This window comes from Phytophthora cinnamomi (assembly GCF_018691715.1).
Source record: "Phytophthora cinnamomi strain GKB4 chromosome Unknown Contig2, whole genome shotgun sequence".
NCBI lineage: Eukaryota > Oomycota > Peronosporomycetes > Peronosporales > Peronosporaceae > Phytophthora > Phytophthora cinnamomi.
In genome coordinates this window covers 1,320,355-1,345,384 of record NW_027150935.1, presented here as the reverse complement: position 1 = coordinate 1,345,384, position 25,030 = coordinate 1,320,355, and the positions used below count along the sequence as shown (strand labels likewise).

General features: G+C 50.6%; 1 protein-coding gene across 1 annotated transcript; it reads right to left on the bottom strand.

Moving 5' to 3' along the window:
- Positions 1 to 8,917: 8,917 nt before the first annotated feature.
- Positions 8,918 to 24,780, bottom strand: IUM83_12359 (arsenical-resistance protein; the record flags this gene model as incomplete). The annotated part of the gene is made up of 3 exons (XM_067936980.1): positions 8,918 to 8,992; positions 9,068 to 9,141; positions 23,883 to 24,780. The coding sequence occupies 3 exons, from the start codon at positions 24,778 to 24,780 to the stop codon at positions 8,918 to 8,920; spliced, it is 1,047 nt and encodes a 348-aa protein (XP_067800134.1).
- Between the last annotated feature and the right edge of the window lie 250 nt (positions 24,781 to 25,030).

The following is a 25,030-nucleotide window of genomic DNA, read 5'->3' as shown; positions in this document are numbered from 1 at the left end:
AGCTCACCTCCCACGACGCCGACTCCGAGGAGGCAAGTGTTTTTGCGCAGCAGGTCACTCACCCCGTCGACATACTACGTATGTGCAGGCGTCACCATGCTACAGACCCCATATTCGGCCCAATTATGCAAGGCATCGTCTGAGATATTGACACCAGGTCGAGGAAACTTCGCCGTTTTACCATCGCCGATGGCCTTTTGTATTTCCAAGTGTGCCCTGATTCAACTCAGCGATTGTGTATTCCGGACGTGACAGAGTTGCGGAACATAATTCTTTACGAGAAGCATGATTCTCCTGCGCGAGGGCGCCCCGGCCAGGCTAAGACACTATTGCTCCTACTGGAAAAATACTGCTGGCGTGGTATGGCTGGGTCCGTGCAGCGCTATGTCTCAACATACGAGCTGTGCCAGTGGCACAAATATGTCCGCGGTAAGCCTGCTGATCTACTTCATCCGCTGGAGATACCCGCCAATCGCTGGAGCGATTTTAGAATGGACTTCATGACCCAGCTCCCGCCGACAGTCTCCGGCCATGACGCAGTGTTCATCATTGTAGATCGCCTCAAAAAGCGCAGTCACTTTGTAGCTACTCGAACGGATGCAACAGCAGAGGATACGCCTCAACTTTTTCGTGAAATCTTCCAGAGAATTCACGGTCTACCTGACTCTATAGTATCTGACCGAGATACAAAAGTTCATTTCAAAAATGTGGCAGCAGGACATGGAGTTCCAGGAGACCCAATTGCAGTTAGCTCTGCCTTCCGCCCCTTCACAGATGGACAGTCCGAAGTCACGATTAAATTCGTGAACGAGTACATTAGACACTTTGTCACTCCTCATCATAATGGCTGGAACACACTCATATCGCTTACGATGTGCGAGTTTGCATACAATTCGCGGGTTCACAGCACGACGGGCATGTGTCCTTTCATGGCTGATCTAGGTTACCAACCTCGCTCCGTGTCGGATTGTGTAGTCTCAACATCTCGCCAGTCCTCCGCCTCTAAGTTCATCACGCACCAGAAGGCGATTTTGGCAGCAGCGCAGGTCGCTATGGCTGCGGCTCAAGAGTGTTGGCATGCAGCGTACGATCGGAATCGCTCGCATCTGGTATTTGCAGTCGGCGACAAGGTGCTGTTAAACACACACAACACCTCGCCTTGGCAAACCTCGACACGGACGGCAAGCGCAAGTTCGCGCTAGGTTCATCGATCCTTACCTGATCACCGACATAACCGGATCTGACACGTACAAGCTCGCGCTGCCGCCCGGGCTACGTCTCCATCCGGAGTATCATGTGTCACGGCTTCGTCTATATCAACACCACGACCATCATGCGCGGATCACTCGGCTTCCAGCTGGGCTAACAACGGACGGTACAGATGGCCACCTCGTGCACTCCATTGTAGGTCAACGTCGACGGAAAGGGGTCCGTCAATTCAAGGTGAAGTACCTCGACACTTCACTCGGTTCGTCAAGGAAACCGTTAACCAATTTCACGCAAGTCACTGAGCTTCTTCGATAATACATCAATACGCTTCCAGCTACACGAACAGCGGCACCTCTAAGGGAGGAAGTGTAACGGATATTGCAGTCCGTTGCATGAGGATCCAGCGAAGAGCGCCCGTCCTCGATCGCATGGGTATGTCCGTTGCTGCGTGAGTTTCATTAGCGCGCTGCACATCAGAGAGTAGAGCGGAGCACGGAGTCGTAGTTGCTTATTTTATTCAATTCAGGCTTCATCTCGCCTCCTAGCACGCGGCTAGACAAGACTCAAGGCCAAGCAACCACTAAGGGCAAGACATTGCTGGTCATTGCGCCGACACTTATTGACTACAAAACGTTGTGCGCATTAATAAAATCATGGGCTAATGGATGAACACTGCATAACACGATAGTGGGCTCCTTAAACTAACTGAAAGTAATTGTTTGGAACGCGTTTGTTGCCGGTCGTATCCTCACGGCACGGATACATTGCTCAGGCGCTGCTTCGTCAGTCAAGCAACGGATGCCTCTTTGGCAAGGGGTGCGCTATTGATGGTAACTTCACCATTTCACGGTCAAATTGAGAATTTGTAGGATCAAAACGAAAAAATCTACATTCAAAACGAGAAGCTACCAACACGGGATTTGCTTTCCTGGGTATTGTCTTCGATCGATGTTGCACAGAAAGTCCAAATACGACATAACTTTAATTTACTGGTTACTGCTGGCTCTCTGGTTGGAACTTCACGCAGTTATAGATCTTTTCTCGTGTTGATTGTAGAATTGCTCAGTTTGATCGTGAAACGGTGTGTTCACCCGTCATCGTGCATGTAACTATTAGTAGAATGTGTCCGGATGCTCTCTAGGCTACGACAACTAGTTGGTAAGGTAAATGTGTATGTGAACTCGTGCTTGAAAAAGTAGTGGTCTCGAGCAAGACGTCGTAGCTAGTTTGAAGGAACTCCAACCCGACAATACGTTGCACGGTTATTAGTCTATCATAAAGTTCAATAATGGTCGCAGAGTGTATGATAATAGCAACCAGAAGTTAGACATAGCCGAGGATAACTAACATGTAATGAAAATCCCTGATTTACTAAACTAGCATTTGTTTGTAATTACTTCTGTTCGCTAACGTTTAGGCGAGCACTACTGTAGTACCGACTTCGGAAAAGTGGCTAATTATGTCAAGCTTTTCTCGCCTGGGAATAGACATGGAAACACTTCCTCAACGTTCATACACAGTTAATAATCAATAAAATATTGAGATCAATTTTCGCCTTCAAGTCGCATCATAATGCCAACACAAACGAACTCCTTGATAATGCCAGGCGAACGTAATGATCAACATCATTTCCGGGGGATTCATAGATGACAGTAAGTAGCGCAAGTTGTTTTCTTTGCTTAGTTGAATCAGCGTTACCGACGCCAGGTTTGTCAATTTCGGCTCGTGGGTTACGACTGGGTAGATTCCATTTGGGGTCGTATACGGGTCGGATCGTGTTAGAGGTCGTCACACTAACGGGTCGTCGTTTTTAGAGATCGCGGTTCTGGTCGTCAAGAGTAGTCCAGTGAATGCAACTCCATTTTATCGCTCAACCAAGGCAACAACTCGGCGCCGCGCATGATGGCGCACTGTATTTCGTGTAACCCTAGTAGAGCATGGCTGACCGCACACCTCGAGCTGGTAGCGAACGCGCATCTGGCAACAGACAAGCCGCATCCATACCAATACAAGTAGTGTTTTGCTTAGCGACACAGTTCTCGATATCCAGCGTCGACATCAACAGCCAGCTCGACATCTAAGGCTTACGAGCGTTGTAGACTTGGTGCGTGAGTGTGTCCTCAAAGCCGTTATGTCGGAAACGACAGGGAGGTTAGACGACCATGATTCACGTCGGCCTTCGCGCCGTTCTATGCGAAATATGGTGAGACCTCTCACACTAGCTGCGTACGATAGTACCGATTGAATCCACAGCCCAGTGAGCTCCGCAACCCACCGCCCAGTGGGCTCCGCCCCTGCCCAGACGAGATCATTACGCATTTCGCCGAACAGAGCAAAGTTAACGCCTACGATAAAGCCAGCCTTTGCACACGCACACTAAAGCCTTCACTGTTTGTGAGCTTAGTAGAAGTGCTGATTCGCATTTGAATTCCTAAGAAGCGCGAGCCTTCAGGGAAGCTCTTCACGGAGGCTACGAGCAAGGGCTTCAAGTCGAAAGGTTGTAATGAGGTGCAGTGTGTACCACAGCACCGGATGTAAGGCTCGCTTGTCGATTCGACCCGCTGTCAGTGCTATAACCTGGTGAATACCCACATTTGTGTGCATACTACTGCTGTGACTACTGATATCGTTGACTGCACGGTTGCGATGAAAACTCGTGTTGACAGTCAGAATATCCGTCGCCAATCTTATTGCTCCTACCAACGAAGTGTGGCAGCAAGTAAGTGCTCAGTTCTAACGTTACTTAGATGGAGATGTGATTCGCAAAGGACTATCAGAAGAGTAACTAAACGTCGAGTCTGCCGAGTTCGCCACAAGCACTATGGAGCATTTATTTTGGGTCGCATTGAGGTACATATATTGTCGATTGTCGATGGCAAGAACCTTAGCTTCTTTCAGATCATGAAGTAGTAGTAGAAAGAGGGAGCGACACGGAATCAGATGCTGACTTTTCATTTGAGCAGGGCAAGTACTGTGATTCCGAGAGCCAAGAGGCAGTAGTGTAAATGACTTACACTACTTACCAAAAGCTGATTGTTCTGGGCTTTGTGGTAGGGGCTAGATTCTAGTGAGCGTTCAGGACGCTTATTACGTTTGGGCGCTGCAAAGTTGATTGCGGAGTGAGTCCATTAAGGTGGCCATTTATCGATTCTCTCCTTCTCTTGCATGCTCTACAAGGAGGGCGTGACCTGTATGGCAGCACCCCCAGCTCCGCAGCACAAACCAATGGCGCTTGATTATGCAGTGTTGCTGTTGGGGCGGCGCCCACGCAGTAGTTTATGTAGTGGCAACGTTGACGTGGTCCTTATGTGTCGGTTGAGGTGTCGGTCGAGCTGGCGGTGTCGGTGAGAGCGCAGTGTCGTCGGCGCCATTACCATCGCCGCTGGCGTCGCAGTCGCCTGAAACAATGCCATATAATGCTACGAACTAGGGACGCTGACACGTGGCATATACACTTGCCTTTAACTCATTAGAAGCACAAAACTACGTTGCAACACGTCAATTCGTATCTCGAATATACTACCGGTCGGGCCTGGCGTTGTGGTCAGCTAAATCACACGACCCATACACGCGATCAGACCCGTATACCACCCCAAAGAGAGTCTACCTACGACTGTCAGTCCTCCAACGAAATTCGCCGTTTCTCATGTACGAGAATTGCTGTCAAATTGTTGAAATATCTCGAATGCCAGCACTTCGCAGCAGGAATTTAATTACGAGCTAGACTAAGGTAAATTTGGTTTGCTTTGGTTTGTTTTTCTTGGGTTCAGTTTAATGCATGTCACGTGCAGTCATTCACTTGACCGTGACTTACATTACCTTCTCTTTCATTTTATTTCGTCGTGGTTAATGCTGTCTGCGCTCAGGGTGGCCTCTGATGCAACCACGCCTACAGAATTTCTCTATCCTCCGTACCGACACCTACGACTGTATTATCTTATTTTCAACGGCGAGGGTTTGCATGTTGCTCCAGTAAAGAAAAATCCGGTGAATGTCGCTCGAGTAAACAGATAAATCATTTGTCATAGGTATTATCGTTGCTTAGAGGCTATGCAAAAGGGTAGGTATTTTATTTCAATCTCTACTGGATGTGTCAACATAGCAATATAATTAGTAGAACCGACAGGCTATTCAACAAAACAGACATTAAACACGGACAGTTCTTCAACATCACAAACCATATTCAACAGGGTATGTGATAAGCCAATAATGGCACCTGAGTGGCATCCGCCTATGGACACTGGATTCTGGATAAAATCCAGATAACTTTATCAGCAGTCTTCGGTACCTGAAACTAACTAACATGTAGCACTAGTACCGTGGAGTGAATCAGTCCGCATTGTTTCTTGCCAATAGCTAGTTGCGATCACAGGACCATTCCACCAGTAGGAAGTGAAAGATACTATTGAAATGTAAGGTGATGAGATACAAGACAAAATTCATAGAAGCAACCCCTGTGTCCAGCAGGCGTGCAAGACACGTCAAAATATGACGACAAGGCTTCCTATCAGGAACGCCACGCCAAAACCATGTCAATGGTGCAAGAATCAGCTCCAATGGTTGAATGACCTTATGAAATTCGAGAAAACCGTCGTAGACCACGCCAAGGCATAGTTAATAGTAACATCAGTACATACACAAGCAAATGTTGACTCAAGTGCACAATTAACAACCGTGTTGTTTCCACTGTAGTGTCGTTCGGTGAATGTATTAGAAGCCGTACATGCAGTCATAGTTCGGAATATTGCGATGTGGTGCAGTTTAGCGACACCGACTGGGCGCTGATGCAGCTGGCCTCTAGTGTCCGCTTTACACTACTGCGGATAACGTACACGGCTGCTGACCACCCACCTTTCCTTCTGCAGCTGGAGGGAGAGGGGGGGGGTAAGCGTCTTACCCCCCCCCCTCAGCGTTTGTAGCGTCAGTGATACGGGGTGGTATTGGTTTTCGTTCATTACGGTAGCTTTCTGACGCCAACAAATTCGTGATTCTCTTGAATTCGTTGGCGTCTGACTTCCTTTTTGTATGAAAACTTTGCGTTTCTTGTGCGTTTGTGAGAACATGAATTCGTTTTATCCTCGGCGATTTTTCGATATTATTCTGAGCGTCAATCCAGAGTTCTCACGAATTTGGTGGCGTCAGATTGCTACCGTTATACACGAAACTCAATACCACCCCGTATTACATACGCTCACAAACGATGCTGGCACGAGCACTGCTTTAATGCTGATCGTCGAGCAGCATCAGATTAAACGCTACTGAATCGAGTAAGCGGTGAGCGTGACGGCAGGAAGTCAAGGACGGACATCGACATCCTTGTGCGTCGCCACCGGCGTAACCCCAACGAGGTTACGACGTCGGCAATCTGCGCCGGTAGAAATGCAAATTCAGCGTCTAGCACAACCACCTAGCAAAATGGCCTCGGCAGGTAAGCCAACTTCGATTCATGCACTCCTGTCTACATATTGAGTAAAGTTGCTGCTAAACTATGTGCCGCGACTCGATCTGCGACGATGTTGCCGGATTTCATTCAGGGCACTAGACCATATGAGCTAATCCTTGCGACTTTGACAGGTTTTTGGCGTGCTATCGCAGATCGGAAGCTCTGCCATCACACCCTGAAACATCTCGCGCGCTTGTTGAACGCTAGGTGTTGCTATCTAGGAACTTCTAGGTATTTGGCTTGTACCTTCTTCATCATACAGCGATAGTTTGATAATGTTTTCCGCTTCCTACTGGTGGTGTAGTCCTGCCATCGCAAAAAGCGGTACGGTCAACTTGCCCAGATTGGGCGCCACAGAACCTGTGCTCCCAAGCGCACATTAGACATGCTGGGAAAAATCAAATTCGGACGGTGCTCATGTAAATCTTGCGTTCACAAGAGATAGATTTGTTGTTGTTGCAGTATGAGATTCGTCGCTAAGTGCACTGGCGGGTCGGTCGTGAGATTTATCAGGTTCGACACTGCGTTCTAACTGACAGGGTAGATGATTTCGAAAGGATTTAACACGCTCGAATATTCCGCAATCCGAAAGCGCCCGCGATACACTTGCGCTGAGCTCTAGGGTTGACACAGAGTTTCGACCTGGTTCACCTCCGCTACGGTTCGAAAGTGCCGGCAAGAATTGCTTAAAGACGTCAGCGCGATGTAGATCACAATTAAGAGAAAATAGGTCAGGGTGTTCAGCCATGATGCATGCAATGCTGTCCTGCTTTAGTGACACAATACCCGAGTCGTCATTCTCCAAATCACCAGCGCGCAAAGCACCAAGGAACCCATCGCACAGGACATTTCTGTGTGGTTCTCGTCCCCCTCATTGCTGAGGACGGAAGATCGAAAAAATGATGTGCCGCTCCTCGGCCAGTTCAACCTTACTTCACATCTCGTAAAGCCATGCCATATTCCACGAGTGTACATCTTTATAGTCTTCTCACCGATGACATTGTATTTCACCGTCTTCACCTGGCTAGCAAGGTCTTCAGCATCCTAATCCGTCGCCATATTGGCAAATAGCTTCAAAACTCGCACACCACTTCGATTAAGTGCGAGCACAAGACAGTCACACAAATTCTTGCTTCATATGAGTTCTTCGCTTCAGCTTTCGGGGACATCAGTGCTGAGGCACAATTCCATTCAGCGAGAAAGACGACAAAGACTATCAGGAAAACCCAGCGCATACGCGTGGCTGGTCAGCTTGTCTGCCAGAGGACGGGGATCAGAGAACTTCTATTTGTGTTAGTAGTTAAATATCGAGTCCTGGATGTTTCTGTAGGCTGAGCCTATTTGATGCGCTGCCAGTAGTCATCACGGACTAGTGCAAGGTTGACGTAAATATTTCTTGAGCCTTGAAGGCTGTCTTGGTGCTCACGATCGGGGCTTGAAGCCCAACTTTCTTGGTGGTGCTTGGACAGCAGAAGTCGGTCACCATTGTTTCGTTGTGGTCAATTCAATCCTTGTACTCCTCTACCCAACAGCCCGTCGAAGTCGACACACTTTCACGAAGCAGCTTGAGCTGGTTGGGGGCACTGGGGAGGGAGCGCGGACCCGTTGAACAAATGTAAGGGGGTTAGTAAAATGCGCACATTTAGTATGGCTTGCGGTTGCTTAGAGCTAGCACACGCTCCGCGGGGACAGGGGCAGAGGACCGGGAGACCGGAACCGATTACCCAAGTCGGGAATTACCCGGTCTAGAAGGAGCCTTGCCTGGTCCTGCCATCGTCCGATCGCCGAAATTGACAAACGAGGCTCTTTTGTCGATCTTGGAGAAGACGTCGCAAACGCAGAACTAGTCGCATGGCAGCCAAGAGCGAACCTAGGGACATACACAAAGGTAGACGTTTTAGCGGGTCACCGAGAGGTCTGATCTCGTTTCAGGTCACCTCGCAACTTGAGACCGAAGGTGAGACCAGACCCAAACAAGACCTGAAATGCAAACAACTGGATAAAATGAAAAGGTTCGAATTACTTAATATGAACTAGTAAGTAGATACTCTGGGTTGTGTATCTTATAAAGTCGCAGCTGCTCTGCTCGATGCTCGAGTACTACGTCTCGTGGTCGTATTGGAACGCTGTTGGGTTCGGCGAGTACGACGTGTTTGATCACTGCGTTCCGTTCGAGTTGGTGCTTCAGTGGCAGAAAAGCGTCCAGCACTTCGGCCGCGCTGACTGCCCGATGGAAGAACATTGACTGGAGCTGGTAAACGAATTTCATAACGGGCTGGGGCAGTAACTCTTCTTTGGGATATATCCGTAAGTAGCTGAACGCATCCACGCACGCCGCTGCTAAACCATGCACACCACAACAAAACCGTTAGCCATTGAACCACCGCGAGCGGCTTCCCCAATGTCTGAACGCACCTCATACGAATCCAGTGCCGCCGCCACTACCACCGCCGCGCTCCCGACGTCGAGCTCCACCACGCACGCCGCTGCTAAACCATGCACACCACGACAAGACCGTTAGCCATTGAATCACCGCGAGTGTAGTGGGCCTACTTTGGCTCACTACTTTAGCTTACTCTCGGAAGAGATAGGTCTTCACGGGCCCATCTCTAAGTCCCTTCATGAACGTGACGACCTTGGGCGCCTCGTCAATCGGGTTAGTCGCGATATTTGATACCAAATATCGTGCGCGCTGCGCGTAAGCATGGACGTCATGCTTACCCTGCTGAAGGTCGAGGAACTCCGCCCTCGACCGGAACTCGTTTTGCGGGGGCTCAAACGCTTGTCTGAGCTCCTCTTTGAACACTTCGTACGTGCTGAAGCACGTAGGATCGGAGAGTCGGCGTCCATACGCCCAACCCCTTGCCCGTCCGCCAAGACAGGACATGGCGAACGCGACCTTCGACAGCGGGTCGACGATGCGTCGAGCCGCTATGGCTGTGTCGAGCTCGACAAGCCATCGGAGGAGAGGCTCGCCCTCTCTTCCCACGTAATTGCTTACGCTCAGCTTTAATGGTTGAGCACGCGGTGTCGTCCCTGACGACGCCGTCACTGAGGAAGCAGCGTCACGCTGCTCCTTCATGATGAACCCCAGAGCAACACCATGTTGCCCTGTCGGCGATAGCGTACGCAGCATCGTAGCTATCGCCGCCTCCCCAATGACTGTTAACAGTCGTTGGAGGGCTTCCCACTCTGGGTCCGACAGGTAGGGGCAGTCAGCGCGTGCAACCTGCGTTGCAGGCGTGTTGGAGCTCTCCATGGGCACCTCCGTGCTCATGGGGTTCTCGGCTCCGCGTTCGTACACCTCGTACGAACGTCAAGCGGTCGGTCGTTGGACGGACTACAAAGTGCTACCAGGTGTAGTGGGTCTAACTTAACTCACTACTTTAGCTTACACGTCGCGCTACGTGTATGAGGAAGCGTAGGAGCTTATTAATAATCTGAATTCATTATACTTGAGTCCACAAGTATAATATAAATCAAATAAAACACCAAGTAGGTAGTTTAAGGTAAAATGAGAACTGTATGGTTTGTGAATTGATTTTCCTCCTAAATCTGCTAAAACTGTTTATCATCTATGAAAGGGGTTGACAGCGGCTGGCTGTCAGAGCCCCGCCAATATGCACGTCTCTAATTGGTAGAAAGATGCTGCTTTCTACCAATAGTATCTTTTGGGTATGTGTGGACCACTCATTGTGGTGGCCCACTTCAATGTATCAATTGGTGTGACTTACACCAAGATGAGGAAGTATCTAAAACTTTTAACAGATATTTTATCCGTTAAAATCACATGTGGCTTGTAGCCACTTGTGCGTGTAACCCCGTTACACCATCCCCCCGTTAAGCTTAGACGTGTCGGTCTCGACACGTCAATTAATATTGACTGCTTGTCAATTGTTTGTGCTGGGGATTTCCGTGCTCATCCGCAATGAGCACGATCAAGCTGGAGACCACAATTGCAACAGAGTGTAAACTCTCTGTTGCTGAGTACCATGCGCGGTAGCGCGAGGTGCGCCACTACCACGGGGACAGACAACACAGTGTCTGTGTACGATTCTTCGATGTCGACCGCGTCTGTGCGTCGACATCTCTAAGCATTTCTGTTGCTTCTCTTGGCTCGTGCTGGAGGTATGGCTTTAACCGCCCGACATAAAATGTCGGGTGGAGCCGCATGCTAGACGGTATGTCTAGCGTGTATGCGTTCCCGTGGCGTGCCATCACCGTGAATGGCCCGATGAAGCGCGGGGCAAGCTTACTTGCTCCGAAATCCGAAACAGCATGTTTAGGTAGGTTTTGAGTAGATAACAAAACCAATGAATCCACTTTGAATTCATTTGTGTTGCCCCTGCCAATATTATCGCCGTTAAACTTCTGTCTATCCACAGAAGCTGCAATCGTGTCCTGGACAAACCGAATTACGGCTTGTATTTTATTGATGAAGTCAATCGCATCCGAGCTGAACTCGTTCAGCTCGCTCTACGCAAGAGGCCCGGCCTCTGCGTGGTTCTTCGCGGTGTCTGCGCCCTGCGCAGACCCGTCGTCCTTGTTCCTTGTGGAGTCTGTGCTCTGCACAGACTCGTTTTCCTTGTTCTGGGGGTCAGCGCAGGGCGCTGACCCTTGGTTCTTCCTACCAAGGTCTGCGCGGGGCGCAGACCTGGTTGTCTTGTTCCTTGTTGTCGCGGCTGACACTGTGCAGGTGTCAGCGGCTTTTTGCGACTGCTGTGTTGCAGTCGTAGATCCTCCCCCACTTAAAGTGGGAGCCACCACTCCGAGTAAACTCGGCAGACGGGGATGCCGCATGGCATTCACATAAACTGGTGTATGTCCGGTCGAGGCATGCACCAAGTTGTTGATGGCGAATTCCGCCATCGACAAACACTCGCTCCAGTATTGGAACGAGTGAGCGTAGCTCTTCAGAATGTCGACGAGCACGCGGTTCACGCGCTCGGTTTGGCCGTCCGTCTGCGGATGATCCGCAGTCGACATGGAAAGCTGGCTCCCAAGAAATGTAAACACTTCTTGCCACAGGTGCGCTGTGACGCATGACACAATGTCGGTCGGCATGCCATGGTGTTTGAACACCATGTCAACGAACAGACGGGCCGTCTGCTTCGCAGTCACTTCTGCCGGCACCGCAGCAAGATGTACCATCTTGCTGAAGCGGTCGACGAAGACCACAACACCGGTATTCCCTCCGCTGTCCGGGGGAAGACCAAAGATGAAGTCCAATGACATGGACTTCCAGCACTCCGACGGAGTCGGTAGTGATTACAATGGAGCCTGCGCAAACGGCGCAAGCTTTACGCGTTTCCATACCTCGCAAGCACGGATGTACTTGCGCGCCCACTTATACTGGTGGTGCCAGTAGAAGTCGCGCGTGAGAAGGACGTATGTCTTCTCACGTCCGAGATGTCCCGCGGTCGGGGCATCATGATACTCGTACATGATCCTGAGTCGCAGGTCATGGTCATTCGGCACGACAACGCGGATCGCGTTGTCGTCGACTGCATTATAAAGCAGTAATCCGTCGTGCACTCGAAAGCCGTGTGCACGCGCACGAAGGTGCTTGGGCAGCTTCTGACGAAACTTGTCAGAAGGCGCTGTGCCATAGGCCAGCAAGAGCTTTGTGTCCACGTCGTGCGCGTACGCGGCCTTCACATCGTCCAGCGGGGACGATGTGGGTTTGCTCGATCGCATGGCGTCAATGGCATTGACGTCAACAGCTTCCGCATAGTCCGACCGACGTGATAACGCGTCGGCCACCACATTCAATCCTCCGGGTTTGTATTCGACCCGGAAGTTATACTCTGCAGAGAATGAGAGCCATCCCGCCATTCTTTGTGATATATGTGGCGACTTCACTGCGGTGCGCAGTGAAGCATGGTCGGTGTAGACCACGAATGGTCTACTTCCAAGCAAATACACTCGGAACTTTGCGAATGCGTATTTCATGGCAAGGAGTTCCTTGTCATGCACCGGATAGTTACGCTCAGCTGCCTTCAGCTGACGCGATTGGTAGTAGACGACACGATCACGGTCCTCGTGATCGTGCTGCATCAACGCACATCCGATCGCGAAGTCGGATGCGTCACATACGACGTGAAATGGACGATCTTGGTCAGCTACTGCCAAGATCGGCGCCTCAGTCAAGCCTCGCTTGACTGCATCGAATGCCTTTTGGCAATCGGTTGTCCAATTCTACACAGCTTCCTTCTTAAGACGCTGTGACAGCGGGCGGATCTTGCCCGCGTAATCCTCCACGTACTTGCACAAGTACGTGGCCAAGCCAAGGAACTGCCTCAGTTCCTTGACGCTTGAAGGCGTCGGCCATTCATTTATCACTTGGACCTTTTCCGGGTCAGGGCGAACACCATTCTTTCCTACGAGACACCCGAGGACGGGTATCTCGCTCGCCCCGAAGATACACTTCTTCAGGTTCGCGTAGAGCTTATGCTTTCGCATAAGCTCAAGTAGCTTCCGGAGATACACCCTGTGCATCTCAATCTCGGTCCTCCCGTCCACATCCCGGCTGTGGATGAATACATCATCGAATAGCTCGGCGCGAAGTCGCGCACCGAGCGCAACAAGTGCGTCACGCACCTGTTGAAGGTCGTAGGGGCGTTCTTAAGTCCCTGCGGCATTACTAGCCATTCCCAGAGCATGCCGCTTGGTGTGCTCACTGCCGTGAGAGGGACATCCCTCTCACGCATTAGGATTTGATAAAATCCATCTCGCAAGTCGAGAGCACTGTAAACGGTGCTCCATGCCATCGAATCGATGATAACATCTTTTCGCGGTATCGGTGTCTGCGCCGGTACCGTTGCATCGTTCAGCTTGTTGTAGGCATGAACGATGCGCCATCCGCCCTGTGGCTTTTTGACACAGAACGTCGGAGCACTGTGCGGGGACTTTGATTCCCGCACTTGTCCTGCTTTGCGACGACTTTCCGCACTTGTCCTGCTTTGCGACGACTTTCAAAGAAGTCGTCGATTGCTTCTACTTGCTCTCGCGGCAGTGGCCACTGCCGCGTGACACAGTACTTCGTGCCCGGCACGAGATCAATCTCGTGCTGAATGCCCTTATCCTACGGAAGCTCCGCAGGAATCTCTTCCGGGAGTACGTCTTTGTACTCCCTCAACAATTCGTAATAGGGACTCGACTTCAGCGAGTCCCAACCTTGTTCCTCGAAGCGCTCTCGCTTCGTCTTCGCACTGAGAGTGTCTTCACTATCAGTGGTACTTCCCATGAAGAGCTGCCTCAACTCTTCGCTCTCGCTCTTCGTTCTTTCGCTGTTCGAAAGAACGCAGACCTGCTCGATGCATCCATCGTGCAAGTCGCGCGTGAAGCGCTTCCAGCTCATGGCTGGAAGCGAAGTTAACTCCGACGCCGTCGTCGGAGGATGAGCAAGTTTCATTTCACGATACTGGAATCCAGTATCGGTGCGCGTCAAGACGCTTAGCGTCTCGATGCCCGGCGTCACCGCCTCTGCCCGCCCGGCAGACAGTTCTTGTCGCGTCTCGGTCTCGGACCGAGACTTGCGCAGCGTTCTTCACAAGCGCCGTCTTTTTGTTGTGCGGAGCCCGGCTCCGCACAGTTGTTCTTCTGGTCCAGGCCCGGTCGTGGACAGTTGTTCGCCGGCGGACTCTCTCCGCGGGCGCGCGGTATCAAGCCCGGCTCGACCGCATGCTTCTTCGTGCAGCCCGGCTGCACGACAGCATGCAAATTGCGTCAGTGCGGTACGTTTGCAGCCGTCCGCACTGTTTACAGCGTCAACTCCCGGCGTTGACACGCCTTCGTCACCTCGACGCTATTCATTGGCGGAGCCCCTCATGACCGAGGGTGCGTCGGCTCCCGGAGCCGACGCGTCGTTGTCGACCTGACCGCTTCGGGTCAGGGACTGTCCCTTACACGCTTGAACGTGGGTGTTGGTTCCCGGAACCAACACATCTTTTTCTTCCGACGTCGGCAGCCTTGCCGACGTTGGTCTCACTTGTGCGCGCCCTCGCGCACTTCCTGGGCACTCCGGGATAGCAACATAAAGCGCTGTCTCGACTGGTGAGCCGCGCGCACCTGCTGGTGCGTGCGCTGCGGTAACAGGGCCATCGCTCTCTGTTCCGCTGTCGCGACTGACGCGCACGAGCGTGCGCTTCTTCCAGTCAATTACCGGATCATGCCGTGCAAGCCACGGCATGCCCATAACTATGTCGAACTTATCGTCCAGGTCCAGGACGATAAAGTGTTCGACAAACACTCGTTGTTTGTACGAGAAGCGCACGTTCACGACGCGCTTCTCAGTCTTCATGATGGCACCTGTTGCCAGTCGTACCTCCAGGAGCCTTCGAGGTACATTTACCTCCCCGAAGTCAAATCTCGGCAGGCTTCGTAGTCGAACAAAGTTGTTCGACGCGCCTGAATCCACCAAAGCTCGAAGAGAGTCACTCGCTCTCTTCGAGTAAACCTTCAAGATGACTAGGTTCGGCCTGTCATCGTGTTTCTTGCAGTGAGAGCTGGTCTCACTGGGGGCTGCTGTCTCAGTGTCGCGTGCCCGATGTCGGCACGCGCGACTGCATTACCAGTAGGGCGCCCCGCGCCTACTGGATGTTCTCGTTTTTGTTTGTTCGCGGCGATGCCCGGCATCGCCACGACGGCCACTATTGTAGTGCACGGGAGCCGTGCACTCCTGTAAATGACCGATCCTTCCGCAGCGGAAGCATCGCACATTATTTCCGTGCTGCTGGTGACCAGCAGCCGTTGCGTTCGAGAGGTCCATTGGTTCCGGACCTCCCGTGCTCACTACCGGGCGCGGTTGCGACCTCGGCACGCTCGCATGCAGTTTAGCCTGCCGCAGGCTAAACTCTTCTTGCATTGCGAGAGTAATCGCAGCTTCGAGAGTACTCGGGTACTCTCGGAAGAGATAGGTCTTCACGGGCCCATCTCTAAGTCCCTTCATGAACGTGACGACTTTAGTCGCCTCGTCTATCGGGTTGGTCACGATGTTCGAGACCAAGTACCGTGCACGCTGCGCGTAAGCATGGACGTCATGCTTACCCTGCTGCAGGTCGAGGAATTCCGTCCTCGACCGGAATTCATTTTGCGGGGGCTCAAACGCTTGTTTGAGCTCCTCTTTGAATATCTCGTACGTGCTAAAGCACGTAGGATCTGAGAGTCGGCGTCCGTACGCCCAACTCCTCGCTCGTCCGCCAAGACATGACATGGCGAACGCAACCTTTGACAACGGGTCGACGATACGTCGAGCCGCAATGGCTGTGTCGAGTTCGACAAGCCATCGGAGGAGAGGCTCGCCCTCTCTTCCTACATAATTGCTCACGCTCAATTTTAATGATTGAGCACGCGGTGTCGTCCCCGACGACGCCGTCACTGAGGAAGCAGCATCGCGCTGCTCCTTCATGATGAATCCCAGAGCAACACCATGTTGCTCTGTCGGCGATAGCGTACGCAACATTGTAGCTATCGCCGCCTCCCCAATGACTGTTGACAGTCGTTGGAGGGCTTCCCACTCTGGATCCGACAGGTGGGGGCAGTCCGCGCGTGCAACATGCGTTGCAGGCGTGTTGGAGCTCTCCATGGGCACCTCCGTGCTCATGTGGTTCTCGGCTCCGCGTTCGTACACCGCGTACGAACGTCAAGCAGTCGGTCGTTGGACGGACTACAAAGTGCTACCAGGTGTAGTGGGTCTAACTTAACTCACTACTTTAGCTTACACGTCGCGCTACGTGTATGAGGAAGCGTAGGAGCTTATTAATAATCTGGATTAATTATACTTGAGTCCACAAGTATAATATAAATCAAATAAAACACCAAGTAGGTAGTTTAAGGTAAAATGAGAACTGTATTGTTTGTGAATTGATTTTCCTCCTAAATCTGCTAAAACTGTTTATCATCTATGAAAGGGGTTGACAGCGGCTGGCTGTCAGAGCCCCGCCAATATGCACGTCTCTAATTGGTAGAAAGATGCTGCTTTCTACCAATAGGATCTTTGGGTATGTGTGGACCACTCATTGTGGTGGCCCACTTCAATGTATCCATTGGTGTGACTTACACCAAGGTGAGCAAGTATCTAAAACTTTTAACAGATATCTTGTCTGTTAAAATCACATGTGGCTTGTAGCCACTTGTGCGTGTAACCCTGTTACAGGAAGCCTTGGCCTCGGCAACGAGCAGCCTCTCCTCCAGCGCGCGGACGCGCTGGAGCAACCCCTTCATCTGGGTCCCCAGCTCGACCTGGATATTCGAGGCGGTCTTCGAGACCGCCGCGACTTGGGCCTTCTGGTTCGCCAGTTCCTGCTTCAGGGCGGCGAACTCAGCGCCCTGGAAACGCTCCACGGCGGTCACCCGGTCGTGGAGAGGCGCATACTGATCAACCCGGGGATGATCATACCCGGGGCGTGTTCCCACCCCCGCCACCGCCGATCCGTGACGCTCGCGGCTCAACCCGCTGGATTGTTGAGCGGATTGTTGACCATAGTATCACGAAAACGAACCCTCAAGGGGCTCGTTTTCGTATTCGTTGGAGAGGATTTCCTCCCCATCAAGATACATGGGAGCCGCGGAACGTCTTGCTGGAGGACGTTCCGGAAATGGTGAGGGCGTACGAGGAGCAGTACGCGCTGGTGCAACAGAAGTAATACGAGCGCTGCTACCATCGCTAGCGCCCGAACCCTCACGTGCTAAGAACTTAACACGGAGCTATTTGAGACTCTTGGGCACACGGAACGACGTGTACCCGTTCAGGTCGCGGTCGCTCAAGCGGACCGCGCCTGGGAAGCACTTCGTGCACTGAAAGTCCTCGGGCACAGCGCACGGCACATTAGCCTCCTCCGCAGCAACGTGGAGTTGCTCCAACTTTCCACGCTTCGAGTACGTCTCGAAGCGATCACGCGCTTGCTTAATCCGATCACGGTAAGCACTCGGCTTTTTGTTGAAGTTTTCAACAAAGGCGTTCCAACTTTGACAAAGTGCCTGCCACTCGGGCACTTTGCTGCGAGAAGACGTCTTCTTGCTTTGAAACCATCGGAGCTCATGAAAGAGTCCGATGTAGTAATCGCGCCTTTGATGCGTTTCCGCATCAAAGTGCAGCTCGGCAGCCACAGCGTCATCTTTGATGGCACTGCACACGTACAGCGGCACCTCATTCGGAGATACCGAGTTCCCATACCGGTCCGCAATCTCGGATGCGGACGGCATCCACGGATCGCGCGCGGAGAGCCTCGAGCTTTGACATCACGCGCTGTAGCAACAGCGCGCGGAGTACTGAGAGCCCCAGCGGAAGGGAGTGGGGTATCACTCTCAGTTCGCGAACGCTTCGAACTCGAAGCGTCCGATTCGCCCCCTTCACGCGGGCGAATATTCTTGGCATGAGGGTCGAGCTATTCACTCGACACTGAGTCCTTGCACTTTGAGGACGAGTCCTTTCGTCCTCCATGTCTTCATCGTTGTCGTCGAAGTCGACGGAGTCGCCGTACTTCGCCTTCTGGCGTTCGAAGTAGTCGTCGATGGAGAGATGACTCCCCACCGACTTAGAAGACTTCTTCTGAGGCGCGATCATCGTTGAATGAGCGCGGATTTCTTCTCCAAACGCGGAGAATTGACGAATGGTCAATTCCAAAAGATTGACGTGCGGGGACCCCGCGCGTCTAACCTTAAGGGGGGGTAACGGGGTTACACGCACAAGTGGCTACAAGCCACTTATGATTTTAACATATAAGATATCTGTTACAAGTTTTAGATACTTCCTCACCTTGGTGTAAGTCACACCAATGGATACATTGAAGTGGGCCACCACAATGAGTGGTCCACACATACCCAAAGATCGTATTGGTAGAAAGCAGCATCTTTCTACCAATCAGAGACATGCATATTAGCGGGGCTCTGACAGCCAGCCGCTGCCAACCCCTTTCATAGATGATAAACAGATTTAGCAGATTTTGGAGGAAGATCAATTCACAAACAATACAGTTCTCATTTTACCTAATCGAAGTCAATTGGAGTCTTTATTTCATTTAACTTATATTTGTGTATTCAAATATAATTAGCCTAAGTAATAACTAAGTACTTACACTTCCTCATACAAGTAGCGCAACGTGTAAGCAAAAGTAGTGAGTCAAGTTAGACCCACTACAGGGCGAATCCTGGACCTGGGGGTAGTGGAAGAATCATCGTGAATGTGGACAGCACCTCCTCCGCAGGCGGCGTCATCTGGGCAGCTAGCATGTCATACGCTGCACCAACCACAACGAACAATCAAGCAGAATACAAGGGCCTGCTTCAAGGGCTGCTTCATGCTCTGAATGCTTCCTAATTTGAGGCCAATCCACGTTGTTGGGGATAGCCAACTCATCATACGGCAACAATTGCACCGAACCCCACCGAAGGCGGCACATTTACGCACATTGTATCAACGATGCCGCGTGCTGGCTGATAAATGTGGCGTCCGATCGTGGATCCACCATTTGCGAGCCTTCAATAAAACGGCTGATGCTTTGGCGAATATGGCGATGGACACGGGCCGCAGCAGGCAGACCACACTTGAGGCTGGTGCAAAACCGAATGCGCTCTGGCCATCAGCTTTGAGCCACTTTAATAACGACCTTCAACACTGGACGAATGGAGCTACACATACAGAAGGATCAAATTACAGAGCGGATTAGTCTCCCCACAAGGGACTACACCTACGAAGGGTGACAGCTTGCAGACGACGCAAACGAGCCGAGGCAGGAACTTTGTATTAGAAGTCGTTAGAGTACCTAAGTGACTACAATACAAATAAAAAAAAACATCCGGTACACTACAGCACGATAAAAGATAGGATCGGTTGATCGGTAAGCATCGCTGCAGCCATGTACTGAACACACGTGTCACACACATAACTACTTGTAGAGCGTGTTCACTACTGGTACCGGTAATACACGACCAATAAAAAACGAGGCGATATCATTTAGACCCCGATTTACTTTTACTGTATTGGCCTCGATTTGCACTCTTGAAAACGCAAAATGAATCGTTGAGATCGTCGCTAGAAAATTGATCACTAAAATAATAACATTCAATAATATCGACGAAAGTAAACTAATCGTTGCAAAACACAATAGAGTATGTGTTTTCTGTCATATAGAAGTACCTACGTCATATCAAACAGTGCCCGGGGTACAACGTCGGGCACTTACCTAGCCAGACTGATGTTTGAAATGTGAATGGAGCTGCATGAACACAAGCCGAACCACACGGTATCATTTAGATTGCGTAGTTTCTGCCTCGTGATACATGCACACCACGTTAGATTTTTTTCTGATCAAGTTAATTCTAGATTAGATGAGATCGGATAACCTGATTAGCCAAACTGCGGCATCATAGCGTAAGCATTACTACATACAGATGTGTATAGTATATCCAATAATACATCATTGTACTGTCTGTAGCAAGACTCTACGAATACACAGTCACGTGTACTCTGCAACAGAACAGAGGATCCTTCACAGCCAGAGAGAAGGAGCTGCTGACTTCGACCACATCCCATTGATAATACCAGGTGTATCCGAAGAAGTTGCCAAGACACGCTGCACGTTGTGATTGCGGCAAAACGCACGTACGTACCCGTACATGTACAGACAACGACTTACTAAGCCGGCATCATGAATGCCATCCCCCTAATAAAAGAGCAAGAAAACCCGGCAGATTTAATGACATAAAACACGCCAATGGTTTCATAAAACACACGTAAATTCATATAAAGTACTCAAAAGCATATGGCATGCAAAGAAGAACTCTACTGAACGAATATGATTAGCTGGTGAGTCCTTGTTGTCCACGTCTTCGTCTGCCAGCTTTTTGTGTCTGCCGGCTTTGTAAGTCGTTGTCTGTACGTACATGTATAGTAGGTAGTAATCTTGATCCAAAGTTCTTTCGTCGATGGGTTGAGGCAAAGTCGAATCCTCGCCTTTCACAACCTCTTCATCCACGACACTCATTTCTGTCCCTTTCACCAGCAACTGCCGTTTGCTGCCACCAGCTACGATACATGCAGTGCCGGCAGGATCGCCAGATTCGATAGACGGGTGGTCACGGCTGCTCAACCGCACAACCGTAGAGACTCTGATTCAGAGTCTGAATAGTGTACAATAGATAATCCATAAAATGTGTTAGCTACGGCAACATGTTCGCAGTCCGCGAATAAACTTTGAAGCTTGTATTATAAGCTCCGAGAAAAAAAATTGAAGCTTATAATAGGGGTAGTCAATGTCCGCCGCAGCAGCTCAGTTTTTTTTATTCAGCAAGTCGGATTTTTTTCGGGTCTGTGATTGACCAGAAAAAATCCGCTAATGGAACGAAAAGGCGTTCCAGGCACTATTTGTGCGTTTCGGCTAAGTTTGGCTCAATTCCGTGAACTGCTCCAATACAAGCTCAAGTGCCCCGCACCACATGGCACGCTTTATTCGTATTTAGTAGAGGTGATTGTATGCAGAAACGAAACGCTTATAGTCACTGCTAGTGGAGGGAAGAATGGTCGATAACCGATTAGTGGTCTTCTCAATTTGCTAAGTAGTAGTGCTATCTTCTTGTCGTTTATTCGATCAGTGTCTGGAATTCGATGCCTGTCCATTGGGTGAGATGTAGCTGAACATGACGTACTCGGAATATATCGTGGTTTCTTCGTTGGAACTCCCCGAAGAAACTGGATGTTGCCACATTTTTGAGAATGGTTGTGAAGTTCTTTTGATTCGGCTTGTCGGTCTGTCTAAGCAGCCGACGGTAGTGAGCTCCGAATGTTGTGTAAATCGCGGCAAGGGTAGTATTGAGTGGTTCAGGGTCGATTTCCTCGAAGCAGAGCCGGTTTCGTTCTGTCCAGCGGTGGTGGAGGGTAATGCACCTGATCATATTCCATAGTGATATAATCTCAGCTTGTTGGTTATTCCAGCGTGGTGCTACTTGCAGCTTGTGGGGCATCACAATATTTGTCCAGGAAAGGGGGCCTTCAAAGAAGCGGCGCCAGTCTTTCCACAGTTCTTTCCACAGTGCATCAGACTTGGAGCAGTCTTTGAAGAGATGTTTTGCTGTCTCTATGTTGTTGCATGTAGGATAAGGGCAGCACTGGATATTTGGATCTAGATGTTTGAGGAACCAGAAGCGCGACCTTACTGGCAAAATACGTTGCGCATTTGTAGTTCATCGTAAATTGGCAGGAGTTCCGATCTATGTTGGCGTCCAAATCTCACAAAGGCGGAAACATCTTCTAACGTTGTGGCAGTTAGATCTTGGCAGATAGGATGTTGGGTGGGGTTTAGCAGCTGTGGTTGTAGTAATTGTTTCACCTTGTCCCGGGGTATGTGAGGAAATGCGAATATTTTTGCGGCTGTTTTGACTCCTACGTTGGGAAGGAAAGTCGTCGCTTGGTTTGTTTGAAGTTCTAAGTTGCATAGTGTCGCTTCCACTTGGGAAATAACTTGCATGAGCTCTTTATGAAGACTTCGGAGCCACTTTTTCTGAGTCTGTAGAGGGACGCTAGTATTACTAGGATCCGAGGTTTTCCTTAGGAATGTGGAAATTGATGGATGTTGTCAATGTCGTCGATAATATCTTTCATACAAGCGTATTGTAGAGTTTTGGCTACCTGGAGTCTGAAACACCTTTTCGGCTCTGCAATTGTGGCAAGGTTTCGTTTGTGCCCTTGTGGAGTTGTGTAATGGAGGAGAGGGTTTTTGATATCCAGAGTGGGGCACACAGTATTGCTTTTGCTGGGCGGTTCTGGCCTCCTTTTGCGGGCCACTCGATCTTGTGCCATATCTTCCATGTTTCGGTCCACCAATGGAGCAGAGACCCCATAAGTAGCAGGCACTTGAACTTGGAAGGCGAGATGTCCAGGAAATCTAGCGGGTGGTTTACTGGTACGGATGGAGTTAGCGCCTCGAAGAACGTGGCTGCTAGGGATGGCCAGTTTCCCTTCTCTGGAGCTTCTGTCATCTTCGCAAACTGCTGGAGAAGTTGTAGTCGTTGTACATTTAGTTGTGTTTGCAGGTGGGGAAGTTGGAATCCGCCTGCCTCTCGCGGTTGATACAGTCCTCAGTTGGAGCCAGTTGAATGAAGGTTGAGTCCTCTTCATTTTTCCGGGTCAGCACAAACTTATTTAACACTCGCTGCCATCTCAGAACGCAGGAAGTTGGGATCGTAGTGTGCGACGTGAAGTGCCAAAGTACGGAGAGTATCATAGTGTGTACTAGTAGGAGCCGCCCCCGGAGTGTTCTCGGTGGCCGACCCCATATTTCGAACCCTCTGTAGAATTTGTTGTTGAGTTCGGCGACTATTGTGTCATCCGATATGTGTTGGCCGATTGATATGCCTAAATATTTGACTGAATCGTTGGGGCCTAGACACTTAACTTCGGGGATTACTGGACACGTTTGCCTTTTGTTTAGTGGCAATAACGCGGATTTTTTTAAGTTGAGGCGTGCTCCTGATCCTTGACAGTAGATTTGCACCTGTTCTAGTTGTTGTCGTAATCTATTCGGGTTCGTGGCTATCAATGTCGAGTAATCTGCAAAGTATAGACCAGTTATCGTGGTTTGTACATTGACCGGTACACCAAGGTCTTGGCGATGGCGGATAAGATTGCCAAGTGGCTCGATACAGAGTAAGAAAAGAAGTGATGACAACGGATCACCTTGTTTCACGCCTCGCGTTACTGCTAGTGACCTGGCCTAGCCCAGTTTGGAGTAGAACTCACAATACGGATTTGAACACAAAGACAAGTGATACCTTGCAATATCATCAGTTAATCAGATTTAATAATGATTTGAACACAAAGACAAGTGATACCTTGCAATATCATCAGTTAATCAGAGGTCGAATTTCAAGAAGACTTCTTTACGCTATGTGATACAAATCTATACTTTCGAGATTATTGTTCTCTGGATTTGAATCCAGAGTTGTTGGGAAACCCTCCCAATTTTGAAATGATAGCACCACAACATATTTATATCTGCATTATACCGTTGCAATCATTTCACACCAAAACTGAATGTTGCTTCTAACTCAATACACATCCAACACAATGATGGTCACGAAACACACTCAAACGAGCAACAACTACAATATTGCATACTAGAATATTACACATTACTTAGCTCAAGCTCACAGTCCTGAAGATAGTTTGATGCAACGGGTGCAACGATAGCACGCGGAGCTAACGGGCACATGCTTTCTTTCCCACCTAGCTCACTTTCACCTTTGCGGCAAAAAGAACACAGGACAAAACCTACTCTCACCGCTGTGGCTGATGCTTCAACGCATTCGAGAGCTTCGCGCGCTGGAGGTCCAAACACTTGACTGTATCGAATAGACTCCGGCCGGAACCAAAACGCCAGGTACACGAGCGCTAGCATCGTGGGGATCTCGATGAACGCGTCCACAACACGCATCTGCGCTGGGTCCGACTTGAGTCCGAACGACGCAATGGTCACCGCCAGCGCCAGTTCGAAGTTGTTGCTGGCAGCCGTGAACGACAGCGTCACGGCTTGATCGTACGTGGCCCCGAGCCACCAGCTCATCAGGAAGGAGACCACGAACATGAACATGAAGTAGATGAGTAGCGGCACGGCGGCGTAGATGACCTTGTTCAGGTTGGACGGGATGCGCGTGCTCTGCGAGGCGAACAGCACGATGATCGTGAAGAGCAGCACCATGAGCGTGAGCACGCCGATGCGCGGCGTGAATTTGTCGAAGTACCAGGTGGCACCCTTGGCCTTGGTGAGCGCGTACCACGTGAGCAGCGCCGCCACGAACGGCGCGCCCATGTAGATGCCGACGTTCTTGGCGACTTCGCCCATGGCGACGTAGATCTCGGCGCTCGAATCGATGCCCAGGTGGCTCGGGAGGTCGTTGATGTAGAGGCCCGCGGAGGGCGAGTAGAGTCCAATGGTGAGTACAGAGTTCACGGCCACAATAGCGGCGCAGTACTCAGCGTCTCCGCCCGCGAGTCTGTTCCAGACCACGACCATGGCAATGCAGCACGCGCAGCCCACGAGGCTGAGCCCCGTCATGTAGCCAATGTCGCCGCTGAAGAAGGCCGACGAGAGGAAGACCATGACGAAGGGCCCGAGCACCCAGTTTTGCACCATCGTGAGCAGCAGCAGGCGCTAGACGGCGAATATGCGGTGCACCAGGTTCCAGGGCACCTTGGTGAGAGGCGGGTACATCATGATGAGCAACCCCACGGCCACGAGAACGTTGGTGCTGCCCACGGCAAACTATCCACAGGTATGTCGAAAGCGTGAAATTACCATACTGGCTATTTGCAGCTTGAGGCCTCAGGGCAAAGCGGAGGTCTACAATTACTTTAATCACCACATAAATTTTAAATTTGCAGCA